The 17,856-nt window shown below is 33.1% G+C and overlaps 1 protein-coding gene and 1 pseudogene across 1 annotated transcript; one reads left to right on the forward strand and one right to left on the reverse strand.

Annotated features, from left to right (window-relative positions):
- Positions 1 to 9,626: 9,626 nt before the first annotated feature.
- On the forward strand, positions 9,627 to 10,979 carry LOC142628409 (uncharacterized; annotated as a pseudogene).
- Positions 10,980 to 14,975: 3,996 nt separating this feature from the next.
- Positions 14,976 to 17,622, reverse strand: LOC142629925 (F-box protein PP2-B15-like). The gene is made up of 3 exons (XM_075803971.1): positions 17,259 to 17,622; positions 16,160 to 16,278; positions 14,976 to 15,858 (listed from the first exon to the last, which is right to left on the reverse strand). The coding sequence occupies exons 1-3, from the start codon at positions 17,517 to 17,519 to the stop codon at positions 15,396 to 15,398; spliced, it is 843 nt and encodes a 280-aa protein (XP_075660086.1). The 5' UTR covers positions 17,520 to 17,622; the 3' UTR covers positions 14,976 to 15,395.
- Between the last annotated feature and the right edge of the window lie 234 nt (positions 17,623 to 17,856).

Below are 17,856 nucleotides of genomic sequence, written 5' to 3' on the forward strand. Positions count from 1 at the left end.
ATTGTGACTGGAGACAGAAATTGTCTTAGTTCATCATTCTCTCTATAGAAGCTATTGCGTCTTTATGCTAAGAGTTTTGTAACCAATGAGCTTCTTAATCTTCATGTTGATGAACTGAAGAATTTTACAGGTAATATCTTCTTTAAGTTGGTGTGTTAGTCACGTATTGGGATCTGTGCATTATTAGTTAGTTACGTACTGGAATTCGTGCATTGAAATGAGAGATTGCCGCTACATTGCAAATCCAATTGGGTATTGGGGTAAGGGTTCAACTGTAGGTTGGTAATTAGGTACTGGGATTCCTTTTATTTGTAACCATTTGTTTTGATAATAGTGGCTTCTCAGGAGTGGTGACCTTAAATTCACCCAATGGGGTTTTGCCTCGGTAGTTTTCCCCATTCGTAAACAAATCACCAGTGTCAAATTTAATTTTCGCTACATTTAGTTTAATTGGTGATTTGTTTGTGCTACCACGCTATTGTATGCTAAATTGACTTAATTAAACATATACATCCTCCAAAAGAAACATCACAATTTAATACAAAAAACCATGTCTAAATGCAGCAACACACACTCCCTGTTCTGAGCTCATAAGAAACAGTAAAAAGTTAACTACTCTTACTGTTGGACATAAAAGCAAACATTGACTTTCCTCTGTTAGATACTTATGCCATTCATCATAGGTATATAATAAAAAGAAAATTGAGATTGATGTCAATGGATAGTGTCATAAGGAGGAATTTGTCTTCAAGATAATTCGCTGCTTTTTTTTACCTCAAATAATTTCAAGAATACCGAAGTTCCAAAACTATAAGTATCTATCATCTCCAATAGTTATCAATGATTTTTTTTTTTTTTTTTTTGAGATTTATCCATGAATTATTTGATACTCAGGGGCCGCATATCCTCTAAAGGATTAGATAAAAAAAAATTTAAAAAAATTTTAAAAAAAGCTAATAAAATGGACATAGAAAACCTTGCAAACTAACCCATTTTAAGAAACAATGTCAGACACAAAGAACGCAAGACAAAGAAAAATAAAATATCTCCACACTAGTTAGGAAGTTTTATAAAATCCATGAGTTTAATAACCAAATAAAAAAATTTATAAGATATCTTAAATCAAATCTATAAAAAAAAAAATAAAAAAATAAAAAAGCCAAATAAATATTGAACGTACCGATGGTCCGATTTGACTCCAGGAAGCAAAGAATGTAGAAAAGTGGAGGGAGGCGATACGAACTGGTAAGTGGGGCTTGCGGTAGTTCCCAAAATTAACCTCAGAACTTTTGTCAATATATCATTGATTCATTGTTATATATATTATCTTTTCTTTACCTAATCGTATTGCAGTACGTGAGCTGTTATCTCAATAGTCAATATTATGGTAGGTAATTCTTTTATAGTAAGTACGCAACTCAATAAGAGATTTGAGGATCAATTAAGACCTACAATCAGGAATGAACCCACGTTCTAAGGTGTTTAATTCAATTTTTTTTTTCGATAATATGTTTATTACTTTCAACTTTTTAATAGTCTTTCTCCATCTCTCCATCCCACTACTTATATTAATTTTACTGACAATTCCTTTAGAAGCTTAGTTCACATTTTCAATAATTTACTTTCCGGTCACCTTCCAAGTGATCTCATCACCCAATGCAAGTGTTCTCATAACTCTCTTCCATCTCTCTACTGCTTCATCTAGTGCTCTTATTCTCTCAAAATAGTCACATTCTCATTAAGCTCCTCACTCTTTCTTAACAAATAGTTTTAATATTTAAAGTTAAGAAGAAATAGTTTTAAATTTTAGGAGTACAACATTTTTCTTCTCTTTTTATTTATTTACATTTTACTTTAATTTTTTTTTATTTATCTATGAGTTATGGGGGTTTTTCCCTTTTAACTATTAAACCAATTGATATACATTATTTTTATCTAGTATTTCATATTAACATACTCAAACAAGAAGATACAAGTAGGAATTGGTATGACGAACACATTAAGCACTATATTACAACATAAATCTTGATAGTCCAATATATGGTACTACTAATCTTATCTGAAAGATCTCATAAACATGCCAAAACTAACAACTTTGTCTTTGTTGCATTTGGAGAAATAAACCTTGAAATTGATGTTTAAAATTCATTATTGCAATGTGAATGACATAATTGTCGACACATAATCTTCTGTCATTATGTGAATGAATCCTCCCATTGAGTTTGACAAAACAAATATCTTGAAAACTACTAACAAAGATATGTGTAAAACCAGCCAAAGCTGAGAATCAAAAGCAACATCCTTGTCTCAGTTTTGTTGCTCTTAATTAATTCTTTGCTGATGTGTATTTTTTTTGGATGACGCATTTAATATATACGTACACAGGCTCATCAGCTTCAATTTGATATTCATTTCTGTCTAGGTTTCAGACGTGTTGACTAAATTTAGCACATACCACATGTCCAAAGTAAAGTAATTGTGGAAATCAACCAATGTCATGACCAAATGTCAACTTCTTTGGTAATTGCTCAATATTTTATGAGTAAATGCAACCTACACAATGAATATCATTTTAACTACTCAGAACTTGTTTTGCAGGTACCAAGAGGCCTTTGATAAACACCTCAATACTGAAAACAGGTCTACTAGGCAGAGTAGTGTGGCTCAAGGAGTTGGTGGACAATGGAACATTATTCTCAAGATATTTGGTGTCATAAAGAAAAGAAGGAGAAGGAGTGCCTTTGCTTACGAGGCTCAGAATGCTCAAGGGACTACTGTGTTCAATGGTTGCAGCAGTAGTGCAACAAGATTAGCTTATGGAGCGTTGCTTAAAGCTTTAGGAGAAGTAGCAGTTCGAAGTAAAAGACATTACTTCAACCAGATTTTCGTTTTGAGCAGCAGTAAAAAACTAGTCCAGTTATTCAACAAGGGTAGTATTCCAGGTTGGGAAGAAAATACTGTGTTTGCTGATATCCTTTCTTTGAAACAACAGGGACTAAGTTTTTCTTTCTTTTGGGTTCCAAAATTTATGCTTGGTAATGTAAATATTATGGTTGATGTGGCTACCAGTGTTCCAACACACTATAAATGGTCTCAACCATCAACTGGGTAATGCTCTTTTCTGGTTGATATAAAAAAATAAAAATAAAAATAAAAATGCAACCTATAAGGGACATATTTTTATGTAATTGACATATCCTTTGATAAAATGCATTTTACTTATATTTGGGTAATCTAAGTAGATTCAAGATGATCATTACAAGTGATTACATTGAAGATATGAAGATTACTCAAGAATTGCTCAAGAAAATTGCAATCTGCAGGTCTCGATACATTCTCGACAGATTCTCGACACCTTCTCTACAGAAGATCGATTTGTCAAGATTCATTAAAGCTTGATACATGTATCAATCTATTGAGCTTATGGGATTCAAACTATAGCCAACAACATTTTTTTTCTAAAATGCTATTTATTTATGGGTTTGTATAATCCTTATTGGATTAGGAAAGCCCAAAGTTTGTGTATACCTATTTAGAATAGGAGAGCCTATTGAGCTCCTATTTAAATAAGGAGGTGGAAAAAGAAAAACCTAACCCTAGAGAGATTCATAAGGTTTTATTTTTAAAACCCTAACCTTCTCCTACAGAAGAAAGGGTTGTTGTACGCCTTTGGGTTCTATAACCAAGCAAAGTCTCTCACACCATCATTGAAGATTTTATTGGTATTTCTATGTGAAACTGTTGAAAATCAACCACATCAATCAAAGGGTTATTGTGGAGTTAATCATATACTGGGATTCGTTCAAAGGAGTTAGTCACGTACTGGAATCCGTACATCATTGGTTAGTCACGTACTGAGATTCGTGCATTGAACAAAAAGATTGCCGCTACAATACAAGTCAAATTAGGTATTGGGATAAGAGTTCAACTGTAGGTTTGTATTTTGAAATAGGTCAAAAGCTTTGGTAAGATTTCTTATACTTGTAACCACTTGTGATTGATAATAATGGATTCTAAGGAGTGGTGACTTTAAAATTACCTGGTGGGGTTTTGCATCGATAGTTTTCCTTATTCGTAAACAAATCACCTGTGTCAAATTTATTTTCTGTTGCATTTAGATAATTTGGTGATTTGTTTGTGCTGTCACGCTATTGCATGAAATTTGATTTAATTAATTAACTTAAGTAATTAATTAATTAATTGCAAGGGGTAAATTTATTTTAACTCAACACAACCTACATAAGAAATTTGAGAATTTTGTTCACAGGCATATTAGGTTAACAAACTTTCACTATATTTTTTCTAGTCTACCGCTAACATTTGCAACATTAGTATGTATCAAATTTTGTATATATTTAGACTTGGTCATATTTTTCCGGCCACAAAGCAACAGTCTTAATACCATATCCACAATTATCCCAAAAGTAAATTTAAAAAGTACGTATATCCACTATTGTCAATAGGATAATCAAGTGCAAGGGATTAGACTTTGACCCAGAAAAGTCTGGTGTGTCTGGTTTGGTCAATAACAAAGGCATATAGTTGTACCAGTGGTCTTGCATATGAGCAACATTATTCCAGTCAGCAATGTAGGGGTAAGGTGAATCTAAGCTCTATTGTAAGAAAGACTAGGTAATACCATCCATTGAATTACACAAAGCTCTTGGTTATATTCATGTGGATATGAATTTATACAGGTAACACGTACGTGTTTTAAAATATGTTTATGTTTGAGGTGTTAAGCAATTTGTTACTTGGATGAAAGAGAACTTTTATTCCTTAGAACACACTTTTTTAAAGGATATATTTTCTTTTCATTCTTGTTAATAAATATTCTGTTTCCTATAAAAAATAATAATAATAATAAAGAACGTGTAATGACATAGACTTTAACGCAGCTAAGTATAGTGTGTTCAATATGTATGTTCAACTACAAAATAAACTACATTTAAAAATTAAAAAAAAAAAAAAAAACTTTTTGATGGGATATGGCACATCATCCAATCTTCCTTTCTTCCCTGAGATATATTGATAAAAAAAGCCTCAAGCCTCAAGAAAATTACAATAGTGAGTCCAAACGATTAACATGTTTACTATACATAAATTCTAAGTATTAGAGCATTCCCATCAGCTATTCCATAAAAAATGTCATTTTAACACATGAAAAGCCTACTTTATTATTTTAGCACATTATTTTACAACATATCATTTATCACATTTTCTATTTCTCAATCTCATATATTAAAATAATATATACATCAAATTAAAATATCATTAAAAAAACTTCATACAGTAATATATACTACATAGCCCACCACCACCATTGCCCATAGCACACCACCACCATTGCCCATAGTAGCCCACCCCTACAAGCACCACTGACAACCGTAACCAAAACCCAAAATCAACCAACCAACCCACTACCACCGAACACCATAGCCAAAATCCAAAATCAACTAAACCACCAAAATTAGCCCACACCCACTGCCATAACCCACCAACATCAGCCCACCCACCGCCATAACCCACAACCCATGAAACTCAACCCACATCCACCAAAAAAAAAAAAACCAAGGCAATCGGAGAGTGTGAGGTGGACGGTGTTGTGTGGTGGATGACGATCTGCCCATCCGAACCCACCCATTGCCTAACCCACCCATCAAACCATAGCCAAAAATAGTGAACGGAAAAAAAAAAAAAAAAAAAAAAAGGAGAAAAAAAAAAGGACCCGAAGCGAAATAGAGAAGACAAATGATTGGCAGCATCGAGTGGTGGCCTTTGGTGATCGGCGTGCTGTAGAAGAGGAATAGAGAAGACAGAGATGAGAGAAAAGATAGAGATGAGAAGACGGAGAGAGAGAGAGAGATAACTGTGATGAGGAGAGAGAAAAAGTAAATAAAATAATATATAAATTTTTACAGTTGTTGTCTGTACCGTCTAATATTTGAGATGGTACTGTAACTATTTGTCAAAATTTTTGGCATTTGAAACACTTCATAAGGCTCATATTTTGGGGTTTGGTATACCAAATGCCAAAAATTTGGCATATGACACACCTGCTACGAATGCTCTTAGATGTGAAAAGGAAGAATAAAAGAGAAAGAATTTAGAAGCAATATTGATGTCACCAATATTGGAGGATAGTCACTAGTGTGAAGCGAGTGCAAAGTTCAAGGTGGGATTGATGACATGGTCAACACCAATCGAAGCATGTGTCATCTCTCCCAAATCATTTTCACATGGCAACAAAGTAAACCTCATTGGGCCTCACAGTGGTATTAATATTAATTTTGAACCAACCAGGTGGACGGGGACCATTGTTGGGCCTAAATTGATAAGTAGATAGCCCATATCAAATCCATTATGCTCTATGGACTATGGGTTTGGAACTTTGGATTTGTTTTGTTTAAATTCCATTTCTGTCGTTCTCAATTCTGACTTGTTAAATATTGTGTCAAAACCTTTTAATTCTAACGTGATATGTCTGTTAAACAAGTTAACATGACACAATTCATGTAACATGCTTTACATTATTCATGTTTGGCGGACATAAAAAAACCTGTTTCAACATGATTAATAAATGAGTTATATTGGGTTGTTACGATTAACACACATTAAAATCTATTTAAAGAATATAACCCCATTTTAATATTTTTTAAGTAATTAAATTATAATAATTATAAAGAAATAAATTTTATACAAATTATAGTTCATAATAACATCAATTAAAGTACTAATAGCATGCAACCTAAAAATTCTTTTTCCAACAAAACAAAATTTCATCAAAATTTGAAAATACAAAATCTAGAAAAGATAATAAAATCAAAATTTTAAAATACTAAAAATAATAATTCCTTTATTTTAGGTAATAGGATTAGGGGCTTTAGAGTTATAATTTATTAATATGATCATTAAATTATTTTAATTGCTCAATTCTATATATAAAATTCAAATATATATTGGATAAATATGAAATTTTATTTTTTGGAGAGGAAAGTTAAAGGCTCATGTTAAAACACATCAACCCGCCTTTAGACAATTAATGAATTAGATTATTTCAAGTTTTTTTTTTTTTTTCTGAGAGGAAACAATAGTAGACTTTATTAATTGAGAAATATGATATACAATGGGAAGAGAAAACGGGACATATGACCGCTTTTTCTCTTTTGCAACACTAGAGTAGCACAATTACATCGTAAAAAGAAGAAGAAAAGAAACAAGAAAAAAAAAAACTTCAAAATCCAAACTACTGTAAGAAAAGCAAATCTTCACTAGAATGCCCAGAAAACCTGAGAAAATGTCAAACGACACCCTCTTGATTTACATGGATATCAAAGTGATGATTTTTTTTTTATTTTTTTATTTTTATATCTTAGAAGTGTCTTCATGCCCAGCATGGTTGCTATGCAACTTCCATCGATCCCATAGTTGACACAACACATTGCTCATTCTCCACAGTTCTATGTTTCTTTTCTCCCTTAACACCTGTAGTTTCCTTATTCATGTTTTCTGCTTGCTTCCTTTTTTGCCCAGGTTCCGCGTCAACAATTGAAGAATTAATAAGAATATGAGGTCTTGTGGTAAGCCTCTTCCAATTCCTCATTGCTTTCGGGCTTCCAATTGTAGACTTCTCCATAGGCTCAACTTCTTTTGGGCTATCCAAGGATTGACTCACACCTCTATCTTTATTATCACTTCTTTTGAGCCGGTCCTTACTAGTATTCTTTTTTCCTTGCACGTTGCCACAACTCACCTTAAAACATATCTCTGATCCCTCAAAATCCGGTGGAGATATTTGCTCATCTTGCCCCGCATTGATACTCCTAAAGTGCGTGAACTTATCACTAGCATAATCCATGGGGACACTCACCCAATTTTCGACTTCATCAGGGGTAACAATTATCATTACCTCAGAGTTCTTAGCTGTGTCAACCTCATCTTCAACAAAAATGCTATCAACGTGGGATAGAGTTGGTGAGTTTCAAATTCAAATTTTGAGGACCTGTTGTTTCGTGGCAATCCTTACTCAAATTTTGTACTCCCTGATTATCCGGGTTTGATCCTTCCACTCCGCTTGGACTTCGGGCACCATCCTGATCATTAGTTACGGCGGTCACCACCGTATTGGATGAGTGTGTTTGAAGCTTAAACCCATTTGCCTCACCTCGTGGTGGTTCATGTTGAGGAGGACTCTTCTTTCTTCCATCTGATCCGTCCCCTAACTTCCTTAAGCCTGCTTTTAGCCAATCACCGTATGGAAATTCACTTTGAGTTGAACATCTAGGAGTTGCACAATCTCTCGCCTCATGACCCAGGCAGCCATACTGGAAACACAGCCCAACAAGCTTTTCATATCTAAAGCCAATACGTACCTTATCACCTTCAGGATTAACAATGAAACCGCCTCAACGCAACGGCTTGTCAATGGCAATCTCAACTCTGATCCTGATGAACCGGGCTTGTTCCGACGTAAAAGCCTTATGATCAATCTCCACCACTTGTCCCAGGCCCCTACTTATGTCCTTGGCTACCTCTTCAGATATCAAGTCGAAAGGAAAACCCCACACTTGTACCCAAATAGGAAGCACAGTAAATGTAATTGAGTTCGCTGTCATTCCCCTCTCCCATTGACGAAGCACCATTGGATGGTTATCGAAACTCCAAGGGCCATTGTTCAACACCCACTTCAGTTGGCTTTCCAAAGTAAACTTAAATTGGAACAAGCCATCCCCAACATCCACAATCCTCAAGTCTGTACCAAACTTCCATACGGACCAAGAACCTCTTTGGCAGCTCTCTAATTATATGGCCTTTTTGTAAGGAAACACCCAAAGAGACCAAGTGAGCATTGTTCAAAAAATTTACCCCTATGAGTAGCCCCCACTGTGATAACTTCGACTTCTTCCTCAGTCAAAGTGATACTCTGTAACTTCTCTATGAAAACAGAGTCCATAGTTTAGGTGAAAAGAAAGTAATATCTAGGCAAGACTACCTCGTGTTGGATTGTGTAAGAAAAGAAAGGAAAAACGAAATCAAAAGCTGAAAAAAAAAAAAAAAAATATTGGATTGCGTAAGAGAAGAGAGGAAGACGAAATCAAAAGCTCACAAAGCGTGAGATGGAACACTCACACAGAATGAGAAGAAAGACTCACCCTAAGTGAGTGAGAAAAAAATTTCCCAAACACTTTAATGTGGTTTTCTTGATTATTTCAGGTTAATTGCATGTTAAGCAAGTCAATACAAAAAATTAATCTATTTATTAATGGTCTAAAAACATGTAAAATCCACTTTGACATGAACACATTTATACTAAATTTATCTCCAACAAATATAATAATAACATTATAGCATGTCGTGTTATCGAGTATAATGTCAAATTCTTCCATCGCTAATTAAAGAAAAATTATCTTATGAGTAGATTTTATAGGACATCTCACTCACATGTGGTTTGCGAGAGAGATTTCTTCTCTTGACTAATAAGTATGAAGCTGACGATTTCTATTCCATAAATTTGTCTCTCATTGTTTGCTGAAAAAAAAAGATGTCTTTGTTTGCTGGTTTCTAAGTTTCAACTCCAAACCTCATATTTGTCAGTTACCCATTTCAAGGTTGTCTCTCTTTCATCCATGGCCATGATCCACTACCTTAAACTCACCATTGCCATTTCCCCTTATTCACAGTTCACTCCCTCTATACATTCACCTTCATCTCCATTCAAAACCCACTCTAACTCACACTTGTTCACCACCATTATTTCTTCAAGAATTCACAACCACCAACATAACATAGTCCAGAAGATTATTCATTCCTTCAGTTTCTGGCATTTGGGATGCCTTTACTGGTGGTAACAATGCTCGTGAAGCTATACTTTCCATTAGACGTGGAATGCTGCTCTTTAGGCATGTATATATATGTTATGCTTCATGTACTTGCACACTTTAGTTCTTAAAATTTCTATCTTTGAGTTTATGTACTTTTGAGTTTGTGTAATTTGGAATGTTTTGTCACTGTTAATGGTGATTCTGAGTTCTGTAGCGGAATTGAGTTGGACCCTCGTCAAAAGCCATGTAGGTTGTAGGGAATTTTTTTTTTTTTTTTTTTTTAAATTTTATAATGTAGCTTTGTGATTTGGATTTGTATTAGTTGTTGAATTGGATTAGATTGAATTGGTGATTGATGTTTTCAGATCTTTGGCTAAGGGGATTATCACTGTGCTATCTTCATAGGTACTAATTTCTTAGTGGTTCTAGTTTCTTTGTGCCTTTATTTGGTTGATGTGAAAATTCAAGATAAGAAATTACTAGTAGAAATTTGGAATTAAGAAAAAAAACATGTTGCTTTCATTCATCCTCTAGACTGAAGTGGGTTTCTCTTCTCAATAGGTTTGAGGAAGGGGCAGAGCAATTCTGGATAGATGTTGCACAAATTTCAAATGACACAGAGGGAGTCCATATGGTGCTTTCTTTGTGAAGCTCAATTATATGGAGTTACTGAAGCAAGGAAGCGATTTCTTGAGATAATGTTCATTGTTAAAGAAGGAACATCATCACTGACTCTACTCAAATGTACAAGGATTACCTAAATTAGTCCATTGCCCACTTGTGTTGATTTTGATGACTTCACATGCTAACCAACCAATAGATATTTCATATTTCCCTGCGCATGGGACACGGTAAACTATATATATTACCTGACAGTGCTAAAGTAGGCTACATTATGATTTTAGAATAAATTTCACTGCTTAATGAGTTCTATAGGTAAAGGTCCTGGTAACCAGAACAAAGTGAATTAATTTGAGGAGGTTTGATGGTTCTGTCCATTTTATAGTAGTAGAACTTCCATTTGAATGTGTGAATTGTGGAAGGATAAGTAGAATCCATTTCATTACTTACTGAATGCAGGTTGGCAAAGACCCTTGGCCAGTTATGCGGGAAGCTTTTAACTCGTTCAAAATTGGTGGGGATCCTGTAAAGGTGTAATGCTTTTGACTTAAAAAATCGTGATTCTCTTTTGTTTCCTGATTTCTTTTTGTTCTACCTATGCATGTTTGGAGCTTAAGACCTATACCAAGTTAAGGTCTTTATGGTTGCATATAATCTAAAAACATCTGCCTCAAAATATTGGTTTTACTGCACTGCTCGTTTCTGCGTTTTCTAATGGCCCGGAGAATGAGTACTTCTATGTATGCTGGACTTTATTATAAATCTGTGGTTTGTCTTTCCTTGCTATTTAGTACATATGAAGATTGGTGATAACTCTGGAGTAAGGAAAGGATCCCATTTCCATTTAGTAACTGGAATTTCTTTTTCCATTCTCTCTAACCTTGGTGTTATGACGACTCATTGACATTATAATAAAAGAGTAATTTGAATTATCATGTAGCGTACATGATTACTGATGAGCGTATTGACAACTTTTTAGGAAAAATATACTGATGCTATCTTTTAATTGTGGGCGAATGCTTCGAAAGTCACTTTCTGACCTTAACTTAAGCTTTAGTAACTTTTGTGGTTATTTGACCACAGTTTAGCAATTTAATTTGGGCCGAACAAAGCCGATGCAGCCTTGCTTCACATACTTGCTGCAGGCCAATCTCCTTATAGACAGAGGATGAATTCAGAATATGGGCATTTCTCAGTAATGCAAGCACACAGTGAGATAATTCTAATAGCATTTTTTCCATTTCAGGTCTGATGAATTTGTGGCTTCAATTGCTACGGTTTACTATCTTTGTCAAAATTGAAGCTATGTTAAACTTATAGTTAAGTGATTAAATTCAGCATTTCTTAATAGTTTAAACTTTTGAGATAATCAATAATTTAATATGATATCAAAGTAGGAAATCCTGAGTTCAATCTCTAACTTTACTCTACCTCCCATTTAAAAAAAGTTAAATTTTTACTTATTGGGCTCCAACTTATAAAGAGAAAGTTTAGACCCACAAGTGAAAATGAGTGTTAGACTTATAGTTAAATAATTAAATTCATAATTTTTTAATATTTTAAGTTTTTGAAACAATTGGTAATTTAATAAACTCCAAGAAAAAAATTTCCCCATGCTTGAAGTTGCTTTCTTCAAAGTTTGGCTGTTCTACTAACAAATACTTATTTAAGGCTTTGTTGAATCTAAATGCAGCACAATATTGTCAAGAAAATTGTGGAAAACAAATAGAACTTAAGGATAATGAGTTCTGATACAAATCTTAATGCAGCGAAGGATATAGATCCATGCAGCAGTATCCATTGAAGTGACTTCCTGCAGAATTTTCATCTTGTTGGAAGCTTACCTTGGAATTTTTCATAGATCCGGTTTTCTGTCTTTTATTAGCGTTTAAGATGAAATAAAATATAACTGTTCCTTGGCCTAGTTGTTATAGAGACTTTAGATTTTATATTTTCTTTGTAGCTGCAGTATTCAAATACACTGTTCCAGTAGTCATGGATGGTATTCAAGCTTGCAATTTACGTGAAGAAACTCGCTCCGCAATTTTTTGATTTTTTCGTGCCCCCACAACTTTGCTTTTAGACAATACCTTTGTGTGTCTATAATCAACAAATTCCAATTTTGATATCTGAAATAAGATTGTGCGTGGAAAAATGTATTTAATTTGTTATTAGATACATTTTTGTTATATTATTGGTGGCATAATCCAAAAGGTTTACGCCGAAGAGATGTCATAAAGTGTACGTCTAAGTGTGTACATGTTGACGCTATTTTATGCATGCATGCATGGGCAACTAAACTAAATAGATAGAATTATAAAGGATAAAAAATAAAAAAAATAACACAATAAATTATAAATGTAAGGGCAAAAACGGCACCAAACGTTTTTGTAGTCTCTATATAAACCCTACATACGCATGCATAGTGGAACTCGAAAGATTTTGTGATCTGGTGTAGAGTGACAAAAAATGGAAGTGTTTAATGTTTTGGTGTTGGTTTTGGTGGTCGAGGCTGTCCACAGCCACGGGAGGACTGAAAGTGAGAGTACTATATACAACAAGACGCAACGAAGGCTTATAAAAGTGAAACTACGTACTATATTCAACAAGACACTGCCTCATGAAAGTCTGAACAATGTAACTTATGATTTTTCATACTTGGTCATTCAGTGGCCAACGTCATTCTGCAGTGCGAACGGCACTGCATGTATCGGCAGCCGATTCCCAATAATTTCACTGTGCACGGCATGTGACCACAGAATTATACTACTAACAGATCTAAAGGTATTGACTGCACAGACCCATCCCTCAGACAATATCCACTCTTTAATATTAGTCAGGCATATGTTTGTCAGATTCAAAAAATCATGCATGTTATCGTTCATATATATAAATATATACACTCACAAAATTGTAGGAGAGAACTAAGAAAAATCCTAATTAGTGTTAATTATAAATTAATCTAAAAACGTGGGAACATCATAAAAAAGATGTTGTTAAACATATCTTAATTTATACCCTATTATATAAGGACTTAATTTTAACTAAAATACTCTAAAACAATTCTTATTCCAGAAAATTCTGAAAATTTCAAAAATAATTATATAAAAAATTAATATCAATAAGAATTAAATTTTATATTCTGTTGTACATCAACAACTTACAATAAATAGATAGATCACGGAGATTATCAGGCCTAAAATTAAAGTAAGCGTCAATTAAGTACGTAATAACAACTGCAAGCCCTTTAAAAAATACCTTATTTTAAGTGTTTAAGGTCTCACTCCACAAGTATAAGTATTTGTGAGATGTGGATGGCAAGAATCAGAATTCAAGTTTTCAAAAGAGAATTTTAGACATATATACACATAAATTGGATTAGGAGTATGTTTGAGATCCACTTATTTTGCTAAAATTGAAAATTTTTTGTTGAAAGTATTGTAAATAAAAATAAAAGTTAGTTGAAATAATACAGTGAAACCCTATTAGAATAGATTTTCTATATTGAAAAAAAAAATCTTACTAAATATCAGTGATCGTTATCACTTATCTAAAAGAGATTATGTTACAAAGAAAAATTTCATTGACTATTCTCATCAACAAGTCCAATATAGCTGACACCCCAAATATTCTACCCTATCTCCTATAAATCAAAAGCTAATAAAAATCTAAGGAAATTACAATTAATTGGCACGAAAGTTACCCAATTTAAAATCTTCCAACAGTACTTATTAAGCAAATCTGTCTAACATTTATTATTATGCATACAAGTAGGAGAAATTATTAGATCCATCACGAGAATTATTGATTTGGTCCTCCTAATTAATGAGATAATGTCATTTATGCAAATGTGTAAGTATACCTCCTAATCAGCACAAGGACAAAAAAAATAAAAATTACTAAGTGATGTTATATTTGCATAAATAAGAATATTTTATTGGTTGGGAGGTTAAGAAAGATCACGTCAGCAATGTTCCTGGTGAACTTAATAATTTCTCTTTAACAAAATTCTCAAACTTGCTAGTACTTTTTAAATTTTCAAATGGAGAAAAGAAGTAAGTTTGACACTTAGTAAATGACTAAAATCCCAACAAACTAAAGTAAGCATATAAGTGAAAATAAATTTCTGTTCATAGCATGAAAATTCATAAGCTTAAAAATTATAGTTATACAATCCCTGTGACTAGGCTAAGAATTAAGCACAAAAGAATGACCTAATGGTTTCTAAAGTTTTATGATATCTACGAATAGTACTCAATTCAAACGTCTAGCAAGAATGTTAGAGCCATCATAAGGGATATTTCGATGTAATTACTTAATAAGTGCATACGTAAAGTACTCAAAAAAGTTTGCCCGTATGTGCCTCAAAAGAATTGAGTTTATCTGTCAACATAAATCATTTTTAGCAAGGTCTAAAGTGTAGCCAAATTGTCTGATGAATTAATCATATACCATAATATTGCAGTTCAAATAAAAATTCATTTCAAAATATTGGTTCCTTTCACTAACTTTACACATGACCGATCTATGTTTGAAAGAAATAGAAATTTTTGAAGTAACAAATTAAATCAAATAGATTTAGAACATTTAAATAAGGAAGAAATTCTATGAGATACCTTATTCCTTTAAGGAAAATGGACCACAAGGTAATATCAGGTCAACAAGGGGAGTGGAAATCTAATTAATAAGAGACCTTTTTCTACGGTAATTTTAGTAAGAGACCTTATACAATGTATCTTGTACTGCGTACGTATTTTCTACTATTAAAATCTGATATTCTCTACTATCTTCCTCACCTTAAACATTTGCACCTTAAAACATAAAACAAACGGAAGAATTAATCAAATCATGTATTCTCACATAAATTGGGAAAAGCAAACACGTCTTTTTCTTTTTGTTTAGTATCATCTTTGTTGTACTCTTTTTGTCCCTCACTTTAACGCAAACATTCCTTCATGAATCTATAGGCCTTACTTCAATTCCTTCAATGATGAGACCTCCTTTTAATTGATAACCCTTAACCTCCATCAAACTCATCTTCACCTCCTCATAAGCTTCACCACTAAAGAATTCTCCTAGCTCAATCTCCATCCACCCATCCTCTCTTTCACTTAGGATTCGTTCAGTGCCCTCTATCACTCTCTTTTTCAACACTTCTGTGCGGTTCCTATAAAGTAAGCACGCCATTTGTTGCTTCTTGCCATCTTCATGACGAAGATAAGTCATGCCATTACATACTTTATTGCCCACCTCAACTAACATTTCAGATGGTATTGAATCGAGCCCATATGCACGGTTAGAAATTTTCATTATAAGATAAACACCATATGTTGTCATTGGTGATAAAATTTGAGTACTGATTTTGCCACGAATTTCTAACCAACATGTTGTTCTAAGCTCAGCCACTTCTCGGAACCTGTGGAAGACAATTTGAAAGCTTAATTTGGTTATTACATTTTCCTCTCTCTTTGTTTGTCTGAGCATATAGAATAATTAATAAGTCTAATACACAAAAATTTTCATAATATTGATGTTACCTATTATAATTGGTACATAACATAAGTTGTGCTAGTTATCGGCCCATGTGAACAAGATGCTTCAATTAAAATTTTTCTTTTTAATAAGTTGTAAAAAGAATTGCTGTTAACATAGTTGTAGAAATATACTTTTATATTATCAAATGCTAGGCAATTTTTAAAGAATACTAGAAAAGTAACCTTGATTGAGGTATTGATTTCCAACTCCATTGCATTGGATCATTGCTCCATGTTATAGAAAGTTCTCTTGCTGATAGCATATATGATATTTTGCCAGACAATTTCTCTAGCTTGAAGCTCTGCATTATTAAGAATATCAAACGAAAATGAAAATTAAGTATACTTTGCAATCTATCTTATCAATTTTAAGTCAATTCATTTATTATCTAAGCAGAAGAAAATTGAGATACATTTTACTATACTTTAAGATTTTCAATTAAATTATTTGTGTGCTTAATGGGTCAATAAATATATAATTGAATTTAATTATTTTTGTGAAAAATAAAACATTTTTTATTATATTGATTAATACAACTATGTAATTAAATTAAACTGTGAAAACTAAAGTAAGAAACTCACTTACTAAAAAAAAATAATAATAAGAAGCTATACCTAAATTTTACATATTTAAATAATCCATCATTTTCTGTAAGCAATACATGAATCCAATCTATAAAGTACCCTTATATATATATGCTTAATTATCCCATAAATTAGTGTGTCTATATATATAATTAGATTCTTATACTACTGGAGGGTCTGGATGGATATTCTGTGAAATGGTTAATCCCATTTCCGTTGTGTTTGACTTTGACATATTCCATTTGAAATCTGCCAGTCTCATATTGCAGCATGTGAATAAATGTTTGTCACCATATGCATAGAAATTTAAGTCCCATCCTTTGATCTATTAAAAAAATTGTGAAATTTCAATGGCTTTAGCAACATTTACATGTTTAATACCACTTGCAACCTGAAAGTCGCTGGAATAGGCTTTTTCTTTTTTGCTACACGCATAAACCCATGCATGCACCAAAAAAATAGGGAGGAGTAAGAAGAGTCTGATTAGAATAGACTCTTTTTTTTTCAATATTTTTTTAACTCAATTGGTCTCCTGGTATTTCCAACAAACATATCCAAGATTCAAAATTCCCTGCTCTCAATTTTCGAATTATAAAAAATTAATTCATTCATTCCAATAGCTTTTCTACAAAAACACATCAATATTAAATGCAAGAAAAATGTTCAAGGGTGAGTTTGAAAATCATTTCAAAAATACCTTTCTACCGCCATCTATGAGAACTGAATTGCAGAGACAAAGAAAAAGGTCCTTCTTTGTAGTAAATGCCAAAGGAGTGACCAACCTTGACGCAATATCCTTATAATCATTCGGCAAGAATCTCTCCCAAACAACGTCGGACTCCGCCGCTGAATGAAAGGTGGATGACACCATTGAAGATCGGAATGTGTCTGTTGGACAGGTGAATGACAGAATTGTGGATACACACTCTTCTGGCAACATGTCAATGAATCCTTCCATTGAGTTAAAAATAACAATTATCTTGAAAACTATACTAACAAAGATATATGTGTAAAACTAAGAATCAAAAGCAATGTCCTTGTCTCAGGTTTCATGCTCTTAATTCTTTGCTGATGTGTCTTTTCTTTGGATGATGCATTTAGTATATATACAGACTGATCAGCTTCAAATTGATAATCTTTCCTGTCTAAGTTTCAGACGTGTTGACTAAATTTAGCACATGCCACATGTCCAAAGTAAAGTAATCGTGGAAATCAACCAATTTTAAGACCAAATGTCAAACATTAACTTCGTTGGTAATCACCCAATATTTTACGAGTGATGGTATGCACACAAG

The sequence above is a fragment of the Castanea sativa genome, chromosome 3, assembly GCF_040712315.1.
Source record: "Castanea sativa cultivar Marrone di Chiusa Pesio chromosome 3, ASM4071231v1".
Lineage (NCBI taxonomy): Eukaryota > Viridiplantae > Streptophyta > Magnoliopsida > Fagales > Fagaceae > Castanea > Castanea sativa.